The following is a 25,394-nucleotide window of genomic DNA, read 5'->3' as shown; positions in this document are numbered from 1 at the left end:
CGAGAAAAAGATTTTGTAAGGAATTTGCACAACCGCCATTTTGACACACTTCCGGTCACGTGATCTGCATGGCCTCCACAATTTAACATCAGGACCGTGTCCTAATGTTATGACCCAAATTTTGTGGCATTCTGACTGGTGGTTCTGGAGAAGATTTTTGAAGGAATTTATATGATTTTTCCCAAAAATTGGCTGTCGGCCATTTTGACACCTTTCTGGTCACGTGATCAGCATGACTTGCGCAATTTAGCATCCCTTCCCTGGGCTAATGTTGTAACGCAAATTTAGTAGCATTCTGATTGGTGGCTCTGAAAAGAAGATTTTGTAAGGAATTTGCACGACCGCCATTTTGACACACTTCCGGTCACGTGATCGGTATGGCCTCAGCAATTTAACATCAGGACCCTATCTTGATGCTGTAACCATTATTTGGCAGCATTCTGAATGGTGGTTCTGGAGAAGATTTTTCAAAGAATTTACACGATTTTCCCAAAAATTTACTAAGTCGGCCATTTTGACCTACTTAAAGTCACGTGACCGGAACGAGCTTTGCAATCCCTGTTACCAGCAAGGAGAGGAACGTTGCCGCCAAATTTTATCCCAATCAGCCTCATGGTTTGGCCGGAGAAGTCTAAATAGGAGACGGATGGACGGTACGCGATGACGATACATTATCTGGAATTTTAATTCCAGATAAGCTCATAATTTTTACATTCCCTTCGAAAATATCCTATTGCAAATGCTCTTGCTTCAGAAGCGTCGACTCGTACATTGTGCACCCTGTAAACTGTGAATGACTTGTCTCTATTTGTGTGTATGATTCATAATTTCAAAAGGTGTGCTTGCTGGGAAATCTGCAATCACATTGCTTGGTTACAGGGAGGCCCACAAAATGTCTACTCTTTGGTAAGCAATGATTGTTGTTACCATTTGATTACTGTCCTTTATATGAGCATTAATACCTTTAATTTAAAAATAAACTAAAAATCCTTGCAATTCTCTTCTTTGGATATGTTTGAATTTAATTTGGTTTAGCCTGTTTGGCATTCTCACTTGAGCTGTTGTCTTGGTGCTGTGAACCAAGATTCAAATCCCATTTACCATATACATGTTTATCCATTGTCTGCTGATGTGGTTGTAATGAATAACAAAGTAGATGGACATCTAATAATGTCCTTGTCCTGCATGTGATCAATGCACTTGATGCCATGAGCCTTAGGGCCTATAGGACAATTGATGACGGACAGACAGACACAGGCACGCCGAGACAGAGCTCCTTTTATATTATAGCTTTAAATGAGATTAATTTGATAACCCACTTATCTCTGATATTCTTTTGTAAATATAATGGAAACTTGGAACTCTCCGGAATAACCTTCACCACAACCACTTCTCAGCCAGTATGCCCTTTGAATCCCTCTTTCCTTTTGTTCACCAATACTACCTCTTCACATCTTTCTTTTCCATTTCCATCCTCTCCACTTATCTTACGTTTTGAAAAAGTATTCCTTATTTTCCCACACTTACCACCCCCAGTAGTCATCAAAGATTTGAATTTCTGTTCATCAATATGTTTGGATATGCACTTACAAAGTCACAATAGCATGTTCCAGGTTAAGTTGTTGATGTATTGCATCTAATTATATCATCGCTTTCGGTCAGGTCATCACTTCTTCTTTACTAGCTTTGGTACACAATGTTATAAGAGCTTTGACAGGGACTTCATATATATATATATATATATATATATATATATATATATATATATATATATATATATATATATATATATATATATATATATACATACATGTGGTCCTTACTGGTACACCGAAACCAAAAAGAGGACTTTCTCAAGGTGCTTTTTCCTAAAATGCTTCGTATTAATAAGAAAAGTATTGGTATCAAATATGGTTCATGTACGGCTTTATTAACCACTGTCACACAGGGTGTGAAAAATACAGTGTTCCAGTCTCTGAATCCATGAATTATAGCATTGTGGCTGTTTGACAGTTAAATCCAAAATAAAACAAGAATCCTTCCTGTTTAGTTGCTGCACTCCTAAAAATATTGCTTCTGCAGTGAAGCGGTTTATATTAACCTCAAAAAGATCACCAAGCTGATATATAAACCCACAACTCTGTACAGTTCAGTCACAGTTTGAAGTCATGGCACAAAACAACAGGGGTCATGTGACAGTGGTAAAATCTGTTGAAATCAAGTGAAACTTCACTCAATTTTTTTTCTTCCCAAGTCGAACCAAAAAATAAAAAAGCACATTTGAAAAGTTGAAGTTTGTATTTTTGGACCACCCTAATATATATATATATATATATATATATATATATATATATATATATATATATATATATATATATATATATATATATATATATATATATATAGTAATGGGAGAGGTAACTCGAGGGATGGCCCTCTGTGAACTTTTATATGGGTTGGTCCGGCTGATCGAAAGCTGCGTGTGGATAAGTGAAATGTTTATGCACCTGAGAAAGGGGAAATGAGGATGGACATTTGACATCTATTGGTTTTAATACTTAAAATTGCATGTGGAATAATTCAATTTGAAACGAGGTGTTGGTAAGAATTGTGATCGGGAGAGGGTGGGCGGAAGACGTCTCAATTGGCTCCTTTCAACAATCTGGCCTAGTGAGTCGATGTTGCTTATTTTGAAAGATGTATGTGTGGAGACACTTTTTTATTGAAATATTCAGCAAACAGAAACTTTAATTCTTACAACTTTGTTCCCCTCTCGTAGCCCCACGAGTTTGACGAGTGTCGGTTTGATATCAGCGTGAATGACAGTATCTGGTACTTTCGGGCAGAGGACCCTGAACACAGACAGCAATGGATCGATGCCTTGGAAATGCACAAGGTGGGTGGGGGTTTTAACGTAACGGTCCGTGTCGCACTGTCCTAATTATAGCGTCACTTTCCATCTAAACTGAATGACTAGCTCAATATCTTTCAAGAGTCAACAATATCACTCTGAACTCGTCTAACTTTTATATTATTCACTACTAAATGGAAGCTTTAAATGCCTATTATTTATGCATCATCGCAATGCACTAAGAGCCCGGTGTCTCTGCGCTACTTCACTACTTGATGATGACCGTTTCCCTGGAGAGGAGTTGCAGTGAATAAAGAGCAGGCAGGCAGCTGAGGGATGCTGCAGAAATAAGAGAGGGAAAATGGCATGCAGTAATGACTTGCCAGCACAATCATGTTCTAAAAAAATTTCCATTTTTTTTTAAACAGCATTAGCATGTAATAGCTCAGCTTTGTAAATCTGTTTCTGATTGCTTGTGTGTTTTTTGCATTCCCATGTGAAATTGGCATCACTATTTAGAAGAGGCCATCTGCATTATTGTGTGCATAAAATCTAAAATGCTTACTCCCCTTCCATTCTATTTTATAAGGACTTTTGTTTTGGCAATTCCCTCTTCTATCCCTCACCCTACACTCCCATTATTAATGTAATCCGACTAGATATGCCCATCAGAGATGAATGATTGGATGGTAAGGGATGTTTTGTTGGACAGGAGAGTCCTAAAACAACTCATCCCATGATGAAATTGTGCCAGAGGTGCCATCCACCCAACTGGTATACCCGTTATAAGGAAGGTTGTTGGGATGGAGCGCCAGGGCCGACGGTGATGACGATGACAACAAATGCCTCGATGGTTGGTCTGGAAGCACTGCCCGCCGGAATGCCGTGCCGTCTTCCGGCATGGAGCTTTGACAAAAGTCTACTTTTGGCTGGGCCGATCAGAATACAAGTTGGAAGTAGTGTTTGGACTCGGTAGCAAAAACTCGTTTTCGGATCCGGCTCGATAATTTTGGCAAAAACATTGCTAGGTCCTAGATCGGCTCAGAACTTGGATAAGTTTGCTAAAAAAAAATTTTTTTTTAAGTTTTTTTATCGTGGTCACGTTCACCAATGAAAGCTTACAAAAATTGTTACCGAAAACCCCATGCCTAGTCAGCTATTTATATCGTGGGTACTTTCAATTTGTGTTCTAATTTTCCCTTGGAGATAAAGAATGCACGTGTTTACGCATGCTAATAAAGTATGCCGAATCATGAGCGGAGAGTGTACTTAAGCAAATGCAATGACTCTCGCAAAAAAAAATTTTAGGAGAGCGATTTAAAGCTCTCACAGATTTTTAAAACACCAGTTTCTGTGTAAGTGGAGATTTTCATGCTCAGCAACATGAAAGCGTGTTGTTGGCGTTTTTAATTTCACAGAACGGTCAAGAGACATGACAATCTCAATGATGTTAACCATGTGAAATCTCAGCGAACGTTTACGTTTGGAGAAAATAACTTTCAGTGGAACCAGAACAAAACAGAAACAGGCATCAAAACATACTTTATGATAAACCGAGGTTTACAAATCTGATGTAAAATCATATGGAACCAATGAAGCACTATACAGAACCAATGAAGCACTATACGTAACCAATGAAGCACTGTACGCAACCAACGAAGCACTGTACGCAACCAACGAAGCACTGTACGCAACCAATGCAGCACTGTACGGAACCAATGAAGCACTGTAGGGAACCAATGAAGCACTATACACAACCAATGAAGCACTGTACGTAACCAATGAAGCACTGTACAGAACCAATGAAGCACTGTACGGAACCAATGAAGCACTATACATAACCAATGAAGCACTGTACACAACCAACGAAGCACTGTACACAACCAATGCAGCACTGTATGCAACCAATGAAGCACTGTACGGAACCAATGAAGCACTGTACGGAACCAATGAAGCACTGTACGTAACCAATGAAGCACTATACGCAACCAAAAAGCACTGGACGGAACCAATGAAGCACTGTACGGAACCAATGAAGCACTGTACGGAACCAATGAAGCACTGTACGGAACCAATGAAGCACTGTACGGAACCAATGAAGCACTGTACGGAACCAATGAAGCACTGTACTGAACCAATGAAGCACTGTACTGAACCAATGAAGCACTGTACTGAACCAATGAAAATACTGAACCAATGAAGCACTGTACAGAACCAATGAAAATACTGAATCAATGAAGGACTGTACGGAACCAATGAAAATACTAAACAAATGAAGAAATGTATGGAACCAATGAAAATACTGAACCAATGAAAGACTGTACGGAACCAATGAAAATACTGAACCAATGAAGCACTGTACGGAACCAATAAAAAATACTGATCCAATGAAGCAATGTACAGAACCAATGAAAGTACAGAACCAATGAAAATACTGAATCAATGAAGGACTGTACGGAACCAATGAAAATACTAAACAAATGAAGAAATGTATGGAACCAATGAAAATACTGAACCAATGAAAGACTGTACGGAACCAATGAAAATACTGAACCAATGAAGCACTGTACGGAACCAATAAAAAATACTGATCCAATGAAGCAATGTACAGAACCAATGAAAGTACAGAACCAATGAAAATACTGAATCAATGAAGGACTGTACGGAACCAATGAAAATACTAAACAAATGAAGAAATGTATGGAACCAATGAAAATACTGAACCAATGAACGACTGTACAGAACCAATGAAAATATGGAACCAATGAAGCACTGTACTGAACCAATGAAAATACTGAACCAATGAAGCACTGTACAGAACCAATGAAAATACTGAATCAATGAAGGACTGTACGGAACCAATGAAAATACTAAACAAATGAAGAAATGTATGGAACCAATGAAAATACTGAACCAATGAAGCACTGTACAGAACCAATGAAAATACTGAACCAATGAAGCACTGTACAGAACCAATGAAAATACTGAATCAATGAAGGACTGTACAGAACCAATGAAAATACTGAATCAATGAAGGACTGTATGGAACCAATGAAAATACTAAACAAATGAAGAAATGTATGGAACCAATGAAAATACTGAACCAATGAAAGACTGTACGGAACCAATGAAAATACTGATCCAATGAGGCAATGTACAGAACCAATGAAAGTACAGAACCAATGAAAATACTGAACCAATGAAGCGCCGTACGGAGCCAATAAAGCACCATACGGAACCATTGAAAATACTGAACCAATGAAGGACTGTCGGCACCAATGAAATATTTGGGAAAATCCAGTAAAGCACATCAAATCAATCGTTAATTGAATGCAGAGATGAGTAAATTCATGGTCTCCTTGTGCATTGGATATTTTTTTATTCATTCCAATCTCTGGCCTCGGCATAGCTATCTTCACAAGCTGACGATTAACTGCCATCCTCGTGCTTTGTCGTCAGGGTGTTGTCTCAGTGAAGTGCACTGTCCTTTTGAGGGAACAATATATATATTTTAGCTTTTTGTTGTATGTTCATTGGAAGATCTGCATAGATGTATTTTGGGGATTATATGGATGTTATATATGCAAAAATGACTTGCTGACACACCCACACACTCCTCCCCCATATACTTCCAACGTCCAGTGTCCCTTTTCATCACTGATTGTATTCCTTTCCATTACTGATTGTATACCTTTCCAACCTCGTTTTTCATCGTCCTGCTCTTCCATGCCACTGTCATCTTCCACTTGTCGCCTATTTTTTTTTCCTCATTTCAACAATACCCCGCTCACCCAAACTGCTTCTTGAGTGGTTTGATGTTATTGGGGTTTTTTGGGGGTAAAGTCTTGTTGCATTGTCCTCACTGCTGTGGGTTTGATTGTCACGGCTTCCCTGGGCGGAAAATTTACACACCTTTTTGTGAAGGAGTGGTGACCTGTCCAGGATTAGTTCTTTAGCCACAAAATCGTTCACAACTCATCATAATAGCCCCGATTATCTGTCTGAGTATGAGCCTCCGCCAACTCTTTTTGTCACACATAATAATATGTAGATTTCTCTTATTGTCTTTATTGAATAGAATAGTGAGCTGTGCCCTATTGTGCCTTTAGTAATTGTAATGCTGCAGCAATTTTGCACTGCTAGCCTTTCTATTGTTAATCCATTCAAAAGGCACAAAGGGTCAATACATAGCCAATGGGATTTTGTTTGCTTGTCTGCTTATCTTCCAACCAAAGTTTTCTTTCAATTTTCTTGTTTATAACCAACATATCCTATATTTTGCAAGCCATGATGGCCTTTTCGGTAAAATTGGCAGGTATCGTCTTCAAATACACAAGTTTCAACCACATGGGATTATGATGCCATCCCTCGTACCTGAAGTTTGGAGTTACTTTGTGCGCCACTGTGCAACATTGTTCTCATTAGTGTTAAAATGGTTGCAATAAAGGAGTAAGTGTATTTACAAAAGTGAAAAAAATAACTCTTCGTTGCCAGGATGGAATAATGCAAACACGTTTCAGATTCAATTCAAAAAAGCAAAACTCATGACATTCGCTGGCAAATTGCCATCATGAGAGATGTATGGTTCTGAGAGCTAGGGTTGTTATCTGGCCAAATACATTCTGTTTGATGTCCAGCAGTGTGTTTTTTGGAATGTTCTTCCAGATTTTGCCATTTCCTCTGCTGTTTATTTGGAGGTTTTTTTGTTTTTTTTTGTCATTCACCACATGCTGTAATCTATCAGATAGAGGAAGGAACAAAGTGAAATTAAGAGCACGCTTTGTGATCCCATAATAAGACCTCAGCACATGTAATCGATCAGATAGGGGAACAAAGTGAACTTCATAATCCATCTTGAGATCCCATAATAAGACAAAAATATTTTCACAAAACTCGTTTTGAAATGTGATCTGTTTCGCATCATTGCCGCTTTCCGTCCCGCCCTCGTACGTCAGTGCAACACATGCAGCTGACTCGTGGGGATTCGCTGGGCTTTCTTCGTTTAGCGTTCATCATTGCACTGGGGTTGAATGATGAATGTAGCCATTTTGCCTGCGGCCAGTTGGATTTTGTTGTTGTGGTTGGAATTCCTTTATCAAACGGAGGCTCCTTTGAGAGTACCCATGTGAGGAACCAATTGTGCATGCTTCAATGAGAGCAGGATGAATAGTAACAGGATGGCTTTGTAACTTCCTTCACAGTTACTTTGTGTGCCATGTTTTAATTGCCAACCACTTCCTCACACATGTGATTCACTGTCACAAAAGTATTGATGTTGACGCACTACAGTCACCTGATTGATGTGTTGTCTCATCTGCAAATCTCAGTCTGCAAAAGCTTGAGTGCCATACGGATGCCCCCTCGTTTGGAAGTGATGTGTTAGCATAACTTATGTACACGACGTCAGCGTCATGTCATCGGGTCATTGTGCTTCTTTGGTTGAATTTAATATTTCTGGCTGCAAATCACCTGACTGGTGATCAGCAGGGCAGAGACAATGTGCTCGTGTAGCAAACGACACTCGTTGCTGGAAGGTCGTGCAGAAAGTGCTGTGATGGAGCTCAATCTGTGCCCTGCTGCCTCGTCAAGTTAGAGAGTTCGATTATTTATTTATTCATATATATATTTTTTCTATATATATATATATATATATATATATATATATATATATATATATATACTAGTAGTAATGCCCGGCGTTGCTCGGGCAAGCAATAAAGCCCGGTATTGCCCGGGCTTTCTTGCAAATTTCCTGAATAGCTGTTAGCGGTTAGGGTTAGCTGTTAGGGTTAGGGTTAGTGTTAGGGTAGCGAACCCTAACCCTAACCCTAACCCTAACAGCTTGGCGTAGCGGAGGTAAACAGCGCCCGGGGCAAAGTGGAAATTTGCGTTCCCCGTAGGCCTTAAACTTGAGTGGTTTTGAATGGAAAATCCCATAAGGGATATCGATTTTTTTTTTCGAATATCGGAAGTGTTATGGAAAAAAATTATAGCCAATGACCTAAGTTGGACCAAAAGCCATAATCGTACCGAATTTGAATGGAATCCGTTGGAGTTTGTGAAAATGCATCAAAACGAATTTTGAGGGGCCTCTTAAGGAAGACAATAATATCATTATTATATGTGCCAAATCTTGTTTCATTTCATACAGTAACAAAAATCTGATGGTGGAACAAAGAGAGGGGCGTGCCGAAATATTAATATAGATATATACGAGGTCCGTCTAAAAAGTAACGGGACTGAGCCTGCTGTGTGCTCCACTTACACAACTTGAATGAACAGGTTGCATCACAGTCTTTTGCAACATTCCAGCAATATATATATATATATATATATATATATATATATATATATATATATATATATATATATATATATATATATATATACATATCCTTCTTCTTTCGGCTGCTCCCGTAAGGAGTCGCCACAGTGGATCATCCGTATGATCCGCATAGTGATTTGGCACATGTTTTACGCCGGATGCCCTTCCTGACGCAACCCTGGTCGCCTCTTACGACACAGGGATATGGTACACCTATTTTAACCGGGGGTATACACCGGCCCAGTACACTGGTACTCATTTCGCCGACCTCGGAAGGATGACAGGCTGAGTCAACCCCCTGGTGTATTAATTCAGTGGCCCAACGGGGATTGAACTCAGGACCTTTCGGATCCCAAGCCACTGCGCCAACACCAGGCTCGTGTATATATATATATATATATATATATATATATATATATATATATATATATATATATATATATATATATATATATATATATATATATATATATATATATATATATATATATATATGTATGATTGGTGATGGTTGACTGCGCTCATTGTGTGACTTTTTACAGGTCGTGCTTTACATGTTGTCTTGTCTGAGTCATCGCGCTATGAGTCGTGAGCAAAGAGCCAATCTGAAGTTTATTTCCAAGCTTGGCAAAACACCTTCCGAATCTTTCGCAATGCTGCAGCAAGTCTACGGGGAAGAAACGATGTCACGTACACATGCATTTGAATGGCACAAGAGGTTCAAAGAGGGCTGGGAGGAGGCTGAAGACTATCCACGGTCTGGAAGACTGGAAGACTGAAGTCTGGAAGAGCAGAACGGCGGACAACATCGAGCATGTGAAGCAGATGGTGCGCACAGATCGTTGACTTACGGTGCGGATGATTGCTGAGGAACTTCCCATCAACAAGGACTGTCTGGAGCATCAACACTGAAAATCTCGAAATGCGCAAGGTGTGCGCAAAGATTGTCCCCAAGCTGTTGTCTGAGGACCAGAAACAGCAAAGAGTCACTGTCTGTCAAGATATTATCGAGCGCCTCGAGGACAATCCAGACCTGCTCGGGAGAGTCTTTACTGGCCATGAATCATGGATATTCGAATACGATCCCGAGACCAAACGGCAGAGTCGTCAGTGGAAAAATCCGGCATCACCAAGACCAAAGGAAGCAAGGATGTCGAAGTCGAAGGTCAAGGTGATTCTCATCGCGTTTTTTGACATCAAGGGCATCGTCCACTTCGAGTTCGAGTACCACAGGGTCAAACGGTGAATCAATACATGTGCAAGGAGATCCTCCGGCACCTCATGAGATCAGTCCAGGACAAGAGGAGGGATCTGTGAGAGAACAACACCTGGGTGCTCCACCATGACAATGCCCCTGCTCACAGTGCCCTGAGCATCCGACAGTTTCTGGCGGAGAGGACTGTGCCAACTCTGGAGCAACCCCCGTATTCACCAGACTTGGCCCCCTTGTGATTTTTTTCCTATTTCCCAAACTCAAGGGGGTGATCAAGGGGACCTGATTTCCTGATGTGGAGGCCATCAAAAGGACCGTGACGACGGAGCTCTGGAGGATTTCAGAAGAAATCTTCTGGGTGTGCATCGAAGCGTGGAAAAAGAGGATGGACAAGTGTGTGAGACTGGAGGGAAACTATTTTGAACGGGACAAGCTGTGATTTCAATATATTTTTGGGAATAAAATTTCTGTGAAGTCATTCCCGTTACTTTTTAGACGGACCTCGTATGATTTAATTTGGGGCTATCCTGGACTCTCCGTGGGGAAGCCACGGGTCGCTCACTTAGGTCTCGGGATCGAACACGTCACTCGTCCTGCACGCTGCCAAAGCCTCCATTATACACACATTATACACACGGCATTATACACACGTATAATGTTTCTATCAATATTTTTTAAAATATCTGAATAAATGATATTCTGCCAGTGCTGTGTGCGTTGTGTGTGCTATTTAATGAACAGTCCTTTTACATGTAGTACATATGTGTAGTACATCTATATACAATGTACATACATATCATCTGCTATTAGGATACCATGAACACAATATTTGAAATTTGAATTTGTAATTCTTTGTTTATCATTTGTAAATAGCAAGAGCTTTACTGATCTGGCTGGGGCTAAATATAGAACTCAGGAATAGTGGCTGATCTGCTGATGTCAGCAGTGTATATAGTTACATTCAAGGGAGGACATTTGTTGGGTTCCTTTGGTCCATGTGATGAAAGTTATTGATGCTCCCCTAACGTCAACTGGGAGGCAGTACAAGCTCGCACCTGACTTAGAAAAGCAGATCAAGGACCTATTCAAATCATTTACATGAAATGTTTTATTACATTGTTATTGCAGTATGTGATATATTTTTGTATTATTAATTTGAATCATGGAACTAATCATTCATGATTACCATGGTGCCCACACCATGCATACACTTCATGTATTCACGACTGTGTTAAGTTAAAAAAAAAAAAAAAATAGAAAATATATATTTTTTAAATATACCACTTTGATATTTGACATTTTGTAAACTTGAATATGCTCTTTCCAATGGTGAACAATTTGAAGTGGTTTCCCTTGTCATATATTTGCAATCCTCACCTGAATTTCAGGGAAAAATGAAAATTTTCAATTTTTGAGGGATCATGACTGTATTATATATGACTGATTAAGAAAAGTAAACGTGTATTTGAATACTACTACCATACAGTAATCACATTAAAAAATTTCAAGCTTCTGGGATGGGTCAATAAAAATATATGGGGTCTCAAAGTTGGGTCTTCATACAAAACCAACATTTTTTTCTGGATTTCAACTGATCAGGTCATAAAATTTAATAGAGGTATACTCAGTTTTATGTTTGTTTCTTACTGAGCAGTTATAGAAGAATCATCTCTGAAAATTTCAAGGCTCTACTATTAATATTTAAAAAGTTGTGGGAGTTTAAAAGTAGCCGTTCATTTTGTGATGCTCGCAACGACCATAAAAAGAGCCACAACCACATTTTCAACCCTCAATATCTCGGAGTTGACCGCATATATGGACCTAAAATTTTACGCAGTTTCATTTTGATACCTGGGAACTATTTTATGAAAGTTTAAAGTAAATCTGAGGGGGTCAACTGGGAACATTTTCTTAAATTTGGTGATTTCAGATGGAATTACTCACAAGTAACAGGTGCGAGCGCATCGTGTGACGATTTCGCGAGCACGCAACGTACACAAACCTCATGACGCACATGCGATCATCCGTCACTCATCCCTACAACCATGCCCCTCCATATCCACGCCCATGCTTCCATCCGTCACTCAATCCTATTAAATCGCACTCACTGTAACACTCCCATCGGTGACTAACCCTCCGCGTCCTCCGTGCATTCGTACACACATGCCTTAATATTCATGCAAGTTTCTTCCATTTTGTCCCCGAAACCACCAATGTTACCATGGTCACTCATCCCTGTAACCACGCCCCTCTGCTATTAATCACGCCCCCCCCATGTGTGTTGACGTGTCCCATGTGACGTGCGCGTCTTTTCTGGACTTGCATCCAGATCCTCCAGAAACATTGCATGTTGCAAATTGGAATTGAGACAAAATCTACAGTATTTAAAAGAACATTAATGACTGATTCCAAAGGGTAAAACACCAATAAATAGGTCAAAAGGGATGGTGGTTTGAGAAACAACATTAGGATGGGTTGGATGTGTCCATCTATAACATAATAGCAATTTGCATCTAATAACACATTTAATTACTTTTGTATGCTTACACCCGACATGCAATTTAAAGTAAATAACTATGCTATATTAAGCATCTTTAACCCACCAGGAGCCATTTCCACAACACCATATAAGATATGTTGTTCAACTACCATCAGCTAAATTATGGGTTCAATGTTAGTACCTTGGAAAAAGCATTGTAAGTACCGGTATCATCTTATTTTATTTTTTTCCTGTACAAAGTCTCGACCCAGGAGCTAAATGACAAGGGGCAGCAGGTTTTGCAGACTACTAAATGGTATTTGGAATTGTGAGGGTTGGATATTACACAAGGAAGAAAGAAAGAATAGCACAACGAGTAACAATAGCCTGGAGAGGAACAACATTGTGCTGCAGATCCGGGGTTTGAGGCTTGCCACGAGGGAAAGCACTCGGGTCCCTCCCAAACACCCAGTCCTGAGGCTGCTGGGCACAGATAACTCCGTGCGCTGGCGGGTTGCTGGGCAACCACGAACGCCGATTGGTACCACCAATCCTGCAGGGTTACATGACCTCGCATGATACCTTGCAGGTGGACGGCCACATCAAGGGGATCACGTGCCCTCGATGTGTACTTGTGTTAATTTCACGTATCAGGAGCTGCCTAGTACCCACTGGCTACGAAGAGCCAATTAATGAGGTAGAACTTCCCAGCTAACTATGTGTCAACGATGCTGGACCAATTGAGGAAAAGACAAAATGAGCTGGGGACATTTCTAATTCAAGCAATTTACTTATGATGTGAGGAAAGGTCATGTGGCACAATAAAAGGTTTTAATGCAAGCAATATGTAGAGCAGGGGAAAGCAAGGATTGATGAGACGTGGCAAAATAAATGCATGTGTTTACAATGCAAAGATACAGGGCAGAGCTATTCCGATCTAAACGTCTACAATCTTAACTTTATACGAACACAACAAGCGCCACCAGACACACATCCGAGGAAATCAGAGAGCAAAGAAAGATAAGGGAAAGTACGAGGTGTAAACGACCCCTATGGTACCTGATGCGACGGCCCACAGACCAGTGCAAACCCAGTCGCTTAGGACTGGGGAGGAGGGAAGAAAACAGGGTGTCTATGGTGCGTAAGTGGGGAGGTGCAAATGATTGATAGATGAGGCGGAGAGGAAGGTGTAAAGATGTCGGGGAGTTTCGGAAACAATGGAAAGAATATGTGAGAGGAATAGACTTAATGTGAGTGTAAAGAGGTATGTTGGTGTAATTGTTTAACGGGCTCAGGTGGAGCTCGGTCTGGTGTCTGGCTCTCCATTGCACCGCTCCGTGACTCCAGGAACAATACATTCCGGGCCAGATTCAAGAAGGGTGAGTGAGCGGTTAGCGGGCTGGATAGACGAGAAAAGGGTGGGCAAGACAAGAGAAGAAGAGGGTGGGCCAGATCAGAGCTCTATTTTATAATTTTCCAGCGGGGGCGGCACTTGAGAGTGTAAGAGGCAGAGCGATGGGTGTTTTCCCGTGCCCTCATTGGCACGTGGACTCGAACCACTGTGTTGACCCCACCCCGGTGAAGATTTCCCACCAGAAATGGCCCTGTTTGATCCACGCTTTGCCATGCCATGGAGCTCGCAGAACAACATGGGGTGATCCCGCACCCCATCCATGATCACACCCCCTCATCTCCGCTGGTCCCTAAAGGCAGTGGTGGTCATTAATGATGACTGTCGTGGAGTGCCAGCAGTGGTGTAGTGTAGCGGTTGCAGTGCGGCGAGTTTGTGATGGTGATTGCAGTTGTCGAGATTGTGGCATTAATGGTGAGTGTAGGCGAGCTTAGGTTGTGGTCTGATGGCGTGGGCAATATTGAGAAGGAATTGTGGTGGTTGCCGGAATGTTGCAGCATTGGTGTCTGAGTATGGTGAAGGTTGGAATGAAATGTCTGTTGGGGAATGGTGCGCGGTTTGAATGGAGCTGCTGCGGTATATGCAAATAAGGCTGTCTATGCAAATGAGGCTGTCGCTGTGCAGTCTGGTCTGTGACTTGCATGCACGTATGAAGGAGAGGTGGTCATGTGTGAAAAGTAAAGGAAATCAAATGAAATAACTCGGGACTGCTATATATTGTCTGCCATTGCCTAGGAGGAGTGCCAGTTTCGCAGAACCACAACTATAGGAAAGAAGCTTGGCATGGGTGTAGAAAAGAACAGATGTGCACGTGTGAGTGCACAAGTTTTTCTTTGTAACAAAACAAGTTTTGTTACAAACATACGAGGTTCTTTTAAAGTACGAACAAAAGTCCATGTCAAACACGCAGCACTCTCTTCGACTATCCCTAAATACGAATCTCCATTAACTTGTGACCGCAGTGGTGAGGTGAGTGTAACACTGGCTACTTTGCATCCTATTTTACACTGGATTGCTGTTCGACCCTGTTTCATCAACCTGTTTTGCACATTTTCAATTTTACATGACACATCTGTAACCCAATATCATTTATGTAAAACTACCCACTGTTGTACTTTATTCGCTTATGGCATCTTTATTCTGTGTTTGCAATACGCGTTGCGTTGCTTCACTTTTCTAGCTCCCCCAGATCCTATGGCTTCTATGTATGAACGTGCTTATGGTTGAAAATGTTCCCCATCACTCGCAAAATTTATTTATTTATTTATTTAGGATGAGGGATTTGGGTGGGGTTACGAGGGTACAAAAGATCATGGTTTTGGATTGGGGACGAACTGAGGTGGTGGTGAACAGCTACCTTGCAGACCTGGAGGGAAGAACGAGATTGAAGAGGATGTGGAAGTTGGTTCCACAGGTGGGGAAAAAAAAGAGGAACAAATGAGTTAAGGTGAGCAATGATCCTGGATTCAGGTAGTTTCACCAGAGTTGATTGATGATGGACTGTGTGAGCCCTGCAGAAACCTGGTGGGAGGGCGGTGGAGGAGGGGGGGGGCGGGCAAAGCACAGAAAGAGCAGAGGGTGCAAGACCAAAAAGGAGGCGATAGAGATCGAGAGACCATTGCCCGACCTGTCTGTGATGGCAAAGTGATAGGCCCATTGACCCAGCTTCAGCACGGGAGATTCCAATGATCTTCAAGGCCGAGGTTTAAAGGGATCAAGCTGAGCAAGATCTAAGGCAGGGGAGCCAGCTCAGAGGGGAGAATAGTATTCCATCAAGCTGTGGATGAAGGCCTTGTCGGTGGATATAAATTCAGGTGTGCCAAGGAAGGACTTTGTACGACGGAGGACGCCCAGTCAGCGGCTGGCTTTGGCGGCCAACTTGGAAATGTGGTTTCCCCAAGAAAGATCATGGCTGATAGTGAGATCCAGGAGTTTGAATGACTGAACTTCCTCAAGAGGATTGTTAAAAAAGTAGATTGGAGGGTTTGCCAGACAGTCCTTTTGGAGAGCGATGGTGAGATTGTAAGGATTGAAAGACATATTCCAAGTGTCTTTTTATTTAATGTTTATCAAATTTGAAAACAAGGAAAGGAAAAAAAACTAGCATCCGTTGAAGACAAAGTCCTCGATATCCCCCGTCATAGTAAATGAGGATTAACAAACTTGTATTCCCTAAGCGTGTGCAATATGTATGTGAAGTTTCCCCTTGATCTGACCAGCTGTTCTGGAGAAGATGTTTGAAGGTTTTAGGGTAAATTCAATATGGCCACCAAACCATGTGACATCAATTAGAAATTAACAAACTTCTGACAGGATGTCTTGGGGAAAGTGTATGTGAAATTTTGCCTCAATCTGTCCAGCCGTTCTGGAGAAGAAGATTTTTAAAATTAGTTAATTTTCAATCCAAGATGGCTGACGAACCATGCGACCTATGACATCATAAATTTAGATTCTGCCTCCAATCCTCCAGTGGAATAGGTGTGTGAAGTTTCGTGTTGATCGGATGAGGTGTGTTTTTATATCCAAGATGGCCGCCAAACCATGTGACTTGTGACGTCATTTTTACTATGTATGCAGACATGATGGAAGATGATAGTTGCATATTTTCGCTTCGTTAGGTTATGTGATTCCAGAGAAAACATTATTTAATATTTTTCTTGAATCCAACATGGCTGCCAAACCATGTGACCTATCAATTAGAAAATATCAAAAGCCACCAGTTCACCACTTGCTTGATATGTGTACCAAATTTCGTAAATATATCTTGAGGGGATTTGTAGTTGAGCTCCGGAAACGAAATGTGATAGACGGACGGAACCCATTTCTATATCCCCCGCCAACTTCGTTGGTTGGCGGGGGATAAAAAATGAACATCATTTATAAATACTTGTTCACGAAAAATAGAGATCTTTCAGGTTGGGAAGATGCCTACATAGCCGACAAAGCTGAGATCAATTCCCATGCTGGAATCAGTCAAGTTTTGTTTTTCTTCTGCTTTGGGAAGGCGATTGATTGGTGTCACCATATTTACATACATAACGAAATGACCCTTATGACTTGCTGCCATTTAATTATGAGGAAACACGAAGTTGTCTCGTTGGCAGTTTGAACCATTATTTTCTGCACGGGGACGGTTGATATCCCAATAGACTGTAACGAAAAATGTTGGGACCCTTGCAGGCCGAGAGTGGATACGGATCCGAAAGCAGTTTGCGCCGTCATGGTTCCATGCTTTCCCTCATTTCTGGTGCCAGTGGCTTTTCTACAACGTCTTCTTCTTCATTCAAGGCAATGCCTACTTTCTTCTAGTTCCGTGTATTTGTTTTGTTGCTTTCATTTTTGGATTTTTATAACGTGTTGATTGAACGTTTACGATGTATATTTTTGCTCGACAGAAGGGGCAGGGTTTGCGGGAGAAGCTTTCTGAGATGGAGACCTTTCGGGATATCCTCTGCAGGCAGATAGACACACTTCAGAAATACTTTGATGCTTGCTCAGACTCAAGCTCTCTGGATGCCTTTCGCCGAGACTCTGCAGGTGTTGATCTGAATGGTGTATGAACAACTCGCACTACACGAATCGCCATTAACTCGTGACTGCACTGCAATTCACGATAAGCGACTGGTATAATCGGCAAAAGGAGAATGTATTTAATTTAATAATACTTGAGCTGGTGATGGAAATATTTTCTCAGGTTAAGATAACTCTGTGTCGAAGCAATCCTTGCACTGTTAACTTTTGTGGAGGACAGATCATGAACACGTATAGTAATCACAAAAGAAGGACACTTCGTTCGTGCAAAATGTGTTTGGCCTAGCTCAGTAATGACCTGGAGTTGTGGGGTGATGTCTGCCACACCAAGCATGGGTTTACATGTGGTGCCAGTCAAAACATTAAGGTTAACTCTTATTGACTTTGGGACAACTTGTGATAGGCAGTATATTATACCTTTGGCAGTGCTGCCCAAATTTCCTCAAGTCAAAAAAGAAAACCAGGTCAAACATGTTTTCAATTGTGACGAGTGATGTATTTTTAAATTTTTTTTGAACTTTGCACACCATAACAAGTACATTATTGTGTTGGTTTAAGTTATATAAAAGTACAATAATTGTACAGATTAATTGAACCATAGAAACGTGTTGTTGGTGACTCACACAATTCAATGTGAGAACATCAATTGGGTTTTTGTGTTTTGTTTTTGTTTTTTATTTGACTATTATGTACAGGATGGGCCATTGAAAGTTTTCTTAGTTTTTGGTGGTTTATAGTGGCACCCTGAAAGATCTGAAAGAATCGATCAAAAGTAAGGTTCAGACCTTTGTGCATTTGGGTTTATGACATCATCAACATTGAGGTTTATCTCAGCTTTGACTATACCCAGAAACTACAACCTCCTACATTGCTTTTCTGGCTTTAACTGGTTTGGAAAATAATGTTTGAGAAAAAAAATGTGGGGTAGAGCAATGAGACGGAGAGAAAAAGGAAGGTTGAGGGATTTAGATCAGTAATGGGAGGAGTGTAGCAAAGGGTGTTGCTTGGTGTGTATGTACTATATATATATATATATATATATATATATATATATATATATATATATATATATAATTTTTTTTTTTTTTTTTTTTTTTTTTGAGAGTAGGGGATGCATTTCCACCATTTTGAGTATGTAATACATTGATGTCCCTTTGTATCATGGAGTACGGGACTACCCCATATGTAAGTATGGCACGGGAAAAATGGCTGCCCATTCAAATGTCAGTTCAAAGTATCAGCCATGTATTCTGATTCTGATGTACCATACTCTGTTTCAGAGCGTCAGTGCTGCCAAAGCAGTTTATTGGCTAGCATTATGACTGTGTGGTTTGCCATTGCCTTCCCAGCAGTAGTTGGGGCTGGAGGTTGAAATTTGTTTAGGGTGCTGGTGGTAGCTCACCTCTCTTTGAAGGACACCGTCGGATCTTTAACGTCTACCAACCAATGCCGGCAGATGGGAAGCCCATTATAATGTATATCCAAGGGATGGCACTCACATTCATGAATGACTCTGCTTGTGAAACACCAGGTTGACAGTTGATAGCTGGGTCAGGGTTCAAATCCGGGTGAGCCAGCTTCGAGGTGAGTGTGCATACCTCAAAGCCATCCTGCAGCCCTCAGCCATGTACAGTGCCTTCAGAAAGTATTCACACCCCTCAACTTTTGTCACATTTTGTTGTGTTACAGCCTGAATCTAAGATTGATTAAGTAAATATAAAAGTGTCACTGATCCACACATAATACCCCATAACGTCAAAGTGAAAACATGTTTTTAAAAACTTTCAAATCAATTAAAAATGAAAAGCTGAAATGCCTTGCATCAATAAGTATTCAACCACCTAAGTCAATACTTTGTAGAAAGCACCTGCGATTACAGCTTCGAGTCTTTGGGTATGTGCGTATCAGCTTTGCACATCTGGATTTTGGGATTTTCTGTCATTCTTCCTTGCAGATTTGCTCAAGTTCTGTCATGTTGGATGGTGAGCATCGGTGAACAGAAATCTTGAAGTCTTTCCATAGATTCTCAATGGGATTCAAATCTGAGCTTTGGCTGGGCCACTCAAGGACTTTCACATTCCTATTCTGAAGCCATTCCAGTATTGCCTCGTATGTTTGGGGTCATTGTCCTGTTGGATCGTAAATCTTCTCTGCAGTCTCAGGTCTTTTGCACTCTGTAGCAGGTTCTCCTCAAGGATTTGCCTGTATTTTACTTCATTTATTGTTCCCTCTATCCTTACAAGTCTCCCAGTCCCTGCCACTGAAAAGCATCCTCAGAGCATGATGCTGCCACCACAATGCTTCACAGTCGGGATGGTGTTAGATGGATGACGAGCTGTGCTCGGTTTCTTCCAGACGTAGTACTTTGCATTCAGGCCAAAGAGTTTAAGTTTCGTCTCATCAGACGACAGAATCTTTTACCTCATGCTCTCAGAGTCTTTCCTGTGCTTTTATGCAAATTCCAGGGGTGCTGTCATGTGCCTTTTTCTCAGGAGTGGCTTCCGTCTGGCCACTCTCCCATAAAGCCAAGATTTGTGAAGTGCTGCAGCAACTGTTGTCGTTCCGGCAGGTTCCTCCATCTCAAGCAAGGAACTCTGTAGTTCTGTCAAAGTGGTCATTTGGGTTCTTGGTCACCTTTCTGACCAAGGTCCTTCTTGTCTGGTTGCTCAGTTTGGTCGGACGGCCAGCTCTAGGAAGAGTCTGGGTAGTTCCATATTCTTTCCATTTCCTAATGATGGAGCTGTCTGTGCTTTTGGGAGCTTTCAACACTCTAGAAATTGTTTTATACCCTTCCCCAGATCTCTGCCTCCCTCACAATTCTATCTCTTAGTTCTACGAACAATTCCTTGGACTTCATGGTAGAGTTTCTGCTCTGACATGCACCGTCAACTGTGGGACCTTATATAGAAAGGTGTAGTTCTTTCTAAATCATGTCAATCAATTGAATTGGCCACAGGTGGGCTCCCATCAAGTTGTCGAGACATCTCGATGATGATCAAAGGAAATTGGATGCACCTGAGCTCAATTTGGAGTGAATTAGCCAAGGGGTTTGAATACTTATTGACTCAAGACATTTCAACTTTTCATTTTTAATTGATTTGTATAAATTTATAAAAACATGATTTCACATTGTCATTATGGAGTATTTTGTGTAGATCGGTGCCAAATTTTTTTTTTTATTCAATCAATGTTTTTCATTCAGGCTGCAACACAACAAATTGGGATAAAAGCCAAGGAGTGTGAGTGAATACTTTTTGACAATATTATGGCAACAAGTTTTTGTTTTTTAATCTTGATGATTAATCGATATGGTTAATGTAAAATGCACATGTCAGAAAGTTTTATTCAAAAATTATTTGTTTCTACGTTTAGATGAGGACTATGATGATGATGATGAGCATGATGATGAGGATGGATTCCCAATGCCTCGACCTTATGTAAATGGACATGGAAGCTACAAAGAAAAAGGTAGGGCTGCTGATGTCACTTTGATCTTGGTTGTGTTTCATTGTACGCGTTGAAGTATGAATTTCAAGCATGGTGGGTTTTTTTATTATTAATTTATATTTTGTCATCCATTGCACTTCCTTTTTGCTTGCAGCATTGCAGGCACCTTTGCCGAAGGATACAACTTGGATCGACTTTAAAGGAGAAGCAATTACATTTAAGGCGACAACAGCAGGCATTCTTACAACTCTGTCACATTGCATTGAGCTTATGAACAAGAGGGAAGAGAGTTGGCAAAAGCGTCTGGAAAAGGTGTTTGTACTGTGTGCTTCAAATGAGCAGTCTTAAATGATAAATGATATAAATAGCTGTATTTGAGAATTGCAAGTGAAATAGCTGAACAGGCAAAGTTTGAACAAGTTCTATTCATTCATTGACATTGATAAATGTGTGATTTAATTTTCTGTTTTATTGTTGCTTGACATTTAATAACTTGTTCTGTTTTACTTTCAGGAGCAGGAAAAGAGGAGACGCGTGGAAGAAGCTTATAAAGATACTCTGGAAGAGCTGAAGAAGAAATCATGTTACGGAGGACCCGATTATGAGGAAAGCCATTGTTGTTCTGAGACGTTTGCTTTTGGCATCATTAATGTCCCGAATTGGGATGAATCTACCTTGAAAAAACAAAAAACCCGCACGTACACACCTGCACACAATTGTGCCAATTGTAGTTTGTTCTTTTTACATGACATTCTCTTTATATGAACACCAATGTTTTTGGGGAAAGTTGGAAGCACTGTGATTGAAATTCACTGGCCAATCTTTTTTTTGTTGTTGAAAAGTTTGTGACGTGGTTGAGGCTCGTGGAAGAGCTAGGACACAACAGATCAGGACGAAACACAAAAAATGGAACAGCAGGAAGAGGGGAAATGCCAACAGCAGGATGGAGGGAAAATGTAGACAAAGATGGACAAACAAGGGATGCAGGTAACGAGTGGGAGGGGAGAAAAGGGGTGGATGAGATGGATACATAAGCAAAATTTTGGGAGGTTTGGGGGGAAGTTTAATGGGTGTAGAAAAGATAATGGTTTTGGGTGGGGGTGACTTGAGATGGTGGTGAACAGCTGTTTTGAAGATCTGGAGGGAAGAATGAGATTGAAGAGTGTGTGGAAGGTGGTTTCACAGGTGGGAAAATAGAGGAATAAATGAGTGGAGGTGAGGAGTGGTTTTGAATTTAGGCAGGTTCAGAAGGAGGGGGTTGCGTCCTGCACATACCTCGGGGGACATAGCACGGAGGGTGCAAGACCAGAAATGAGGCTGAAGAAGACAGAGACCACCGACTTGTCGACGATGGCGAAGTAATAGGCCCATAGAATCAGTTTCACAGCGAGAGATTCCAATAATCTTGAAGGGCTTGGTTTCCATGGCGTTTAAGCTGAGCAAGATGTGCGGCAGGAACACAAGCCCAGAGAGGAGAGCAGTACTCCATGCTTTGCCCGAGAGATATCATGGCTGAGAGTGAGACCAAAGAGTTTGAGTTACTGAACCTCTTCGAGAGGGTTGTTGAGAAAGTAGACGAGAGAATTTGCCAGGTGATCCTTACGGAGAGAGAGAGCTGTGGGATTTCTCAGGATTGAAAGACTTATTCTAAGTGTTTGACCGGTTTGTGATTTTCGTCAAGGTCTGAGGAGAGTAAAGAGGCTGCTGCCTGTCTGTCAGAAGGATGAGAGATTTAACGGCAGAGAGTGGAATCAACAGCAAAAGATAAAGAGGATTTTTAAGAGTCAGTGAGATCATTGATAAAGATTAGGAATAAGATGGGGTCAAGAACACTGCCTTGGGGTACTCCAGCCTTGACAGGGAGGGCAGAAAAAAGGGTTCCGTTGAGAGCCACACGTTGGCTATGAGAATGGAGAAAGTCAATAATTCAAGAGTGGAGTTGGCCTTGGATTCCATAGGCAGACAGTATGGAGAGCAAGGCAGGATGCTAGACTGTATCAAAAGATCGAGATATGCCCAGATAGACGGCCCTGATCTCATGTCTGATATTGAAGGCCTCCATACATTGTTGGGAGAGTAAAAGCAGCATGTCCAAGGTAGTGTGACCAGGTCTGAATCCAAATTGATGATCTGAGATTAGGCTTTTGGAGAAAAGGAGGAATTTTATGTCAACTGTGATGATGGAATCCATGACCTTGCTGATGATTGGAAGTAAGCTAATTGGTCTGTTGTTAAGGGAATCAATTTTTACACCTTTTGATGTCATGCTGTGATGTTGGCCGATTTCCAAGCAGATGGAAGATGACCGAGGATAAATGATAGGGTGAAAAGGGCAGAGAGAAGAAGTGCAAGAGCAGCAGAGCAGGTACTTGGAACACGTGAGCTGATGCCGTCCGGTCCGGTTGCACAGTCAGTCTGGTTGCCAGGAACTTTTCCACTTCCTCGGGTGCAAAAGACAGAATCCACGAGCAGTTGGGTACGACTGGGAAGAGTGGGTACAGAGACAGAGGGGTTAGGGACACAAGGTTTTGAAGCAAATACAGAATTGAGGCATTCAGCCTTCACTCGAGCGGTCGGCCGTGGTGCCATTTCAAGTGAGGGAAGGGATGGAAGGGGGAGCGTACAATAGAGACAGACTTGACAAGGTGCCACCAGGTTTTCGAGGAAGAAGACCAGTTTGAAAGTTCATTCTTGATATTGGGCAGATGTTGTTTTCTGGCTCTCCTGAGCGTAGATACATGCTTGTTGCAGGCTTTGTCGAATGATCTGAGGTTGCCTTTGGTTAGATTTGTCTTCCAGGAGGAGAATGGAAGTTGTTTTAAAGCAATTGCCTCACCACATGTTTCAGAGTATTAAGAGTGGGAGGATGGGTAAGATAACTGAAGATCAGGCAGGATGAATCTGTGCATTCGAGGGAGCAGGTTTCTGTGGAAGAATTTCCAGGCTGAATTAACATCAGGGGTGGTAGATATAGGAGACCAGTCCTGAAGTGTGATGGCTGCTTGCGGTCCCTGCCAGTTTGCCTGAGTGAACTACCAGACTCGCCGGCGCTGACGCTGTTCCGTGAGAATGGCCAGAGACATGTTGACCTTCACAAGCACATGATCAGATGAGCCAATTGGAGACGAGTAAGGGCAAGATACATTTTGTCTTGGTTGGTCATCATCGAACCCAGAAGAACTTTGATTGTACTGTCGTGGGAATTTTTGTTTGTATTCTTAACACAAGTGATCTCTGCCTCAGTGTGGAACTTCTACATGATTAACATGAAGATCAAGGACCTTGGTAGACATGAATGAAGGACGGTATACAATGGACAATGATTTGAATCTGCATCCTCAGAATAATGAGTTATGGGTTCAGATGGGAACACAAAGCAGGTTAAGCTGCCATACTTTTTTTTTTACCCTTGTCGTTATTTTTATTGTAAAATTTCATCCCCTCCCCCACCTCCCTCCTTTGGAGTGGGGTCAGCACGTTTCTACATTGATGAGCAAACACTATACAAGTAAGGTTTACCTGTCTGCTGGTCCCATCTGAGCACTTATCTCACACTGAAGGTTCCCAGATGTAAAACCATTGTACAGTGTTGATTTATGCATTGTCTAGTCCTTGTAGATTTTTTTTTTTGTTGTTATGTAGAAGCACACTGATGCCTCCTAATACCACTATCTTGCACATGATGCAAGTACAACTCACTCACTGAGCTGTAGACTCTACAAAACACATTTGTGTTGTTCGAACACGACATCGCAGCACTGTTTACAATTCACATATTTAACGCCATTGTCTTCAACTTTCAAACCACCGCACATCTCATTGCAGAACGATAAAGCTCTAATGATAAATTTAAAAGGTATGCCTTTGTACAAAAGGCATTTTCCTTTCAGTGATGCAAAACAATAATTGTCCTTGGTTTAAATGCTTGTGTTCCACAACTCCCACCCCTAACAGGAAGGTCCAAACAGTTTGATGAAAGAAGAGGAATTCTTTGATGCCGTGGAGGCTGCGCTGGACAGGCATGAGAAAATAGAGGAACAGGTTGTCTCTGTCGTTCTGATTCGAGTGTCCGTCCACACAATGGACAGTTGTGCTGCAGAACATTTTTTTTTTTTAAATCGTGCGACTTGCCTATTA

General features: G+C 41.3%; 1 protein-coding gene across 1 annotated transcript in view; it reads left to right on the top strand.

Annotated features, from left to right (window-relative positions):
- LOC147030463 (ceramide transfer protein-like) overlaps positions 1-25,394 on the top strand; it is a 49,679-nt gene that overhangs the window by 7,438 nt on the left and 16,847 nt on the right. Inside the window, exons 2-9 of the mRNA XM_085874550.1 lie at positions 2,780-2,896; positions 15,015-15,248; positions 17,460-17,567; positions 17,675-17,816; positions 21,183-21,278; positions 21,412-21,569; positions 21,771-21,867; positions 25,216-25,298. Coding sequence (XP_085730676.1) covers positions 2,780-2,896; positions 15,015-15,248; positions 17,460-17,567; positions 17,675-17,816; positions 21,183-21,278; positions 21,412-21,569; positions 21,771-21,867; positions 25,216-25,298 — 1,035 coding nt within the window. The remainder of the gene's footprint in view (positions 1-2,779; positions 2,897-15,014; positions 15,249-17,459; positions 17,568-17,674; positions 17,817-21,182; positions 21,279-21,411; positions 21,570-21,770; positions 21,868-25,215; positions 25,299-25,394) is intronic.

The sequence above is a fragment of the Eptatretus burgeri genome, chromosome 3 (assembly GCF_056783735.1).
Source record: "Eptatretus burgeri isolate ZD-2024b chromosome 3, Ebu_testis_v1, whole genome shotgun sequence".
NCBI classification, from domain to species: domain Eukaryota; kingdom Metazoa; phylum Chordata; class Myxini; order Myxiniformes; family Myxinidae; genus Eptatretus; species Eptatretus burgeri.
Note: the sequence above shows the minus strand (reverse complement) of the source record. Positions and strands in the feature narration are given on the sequence as shown.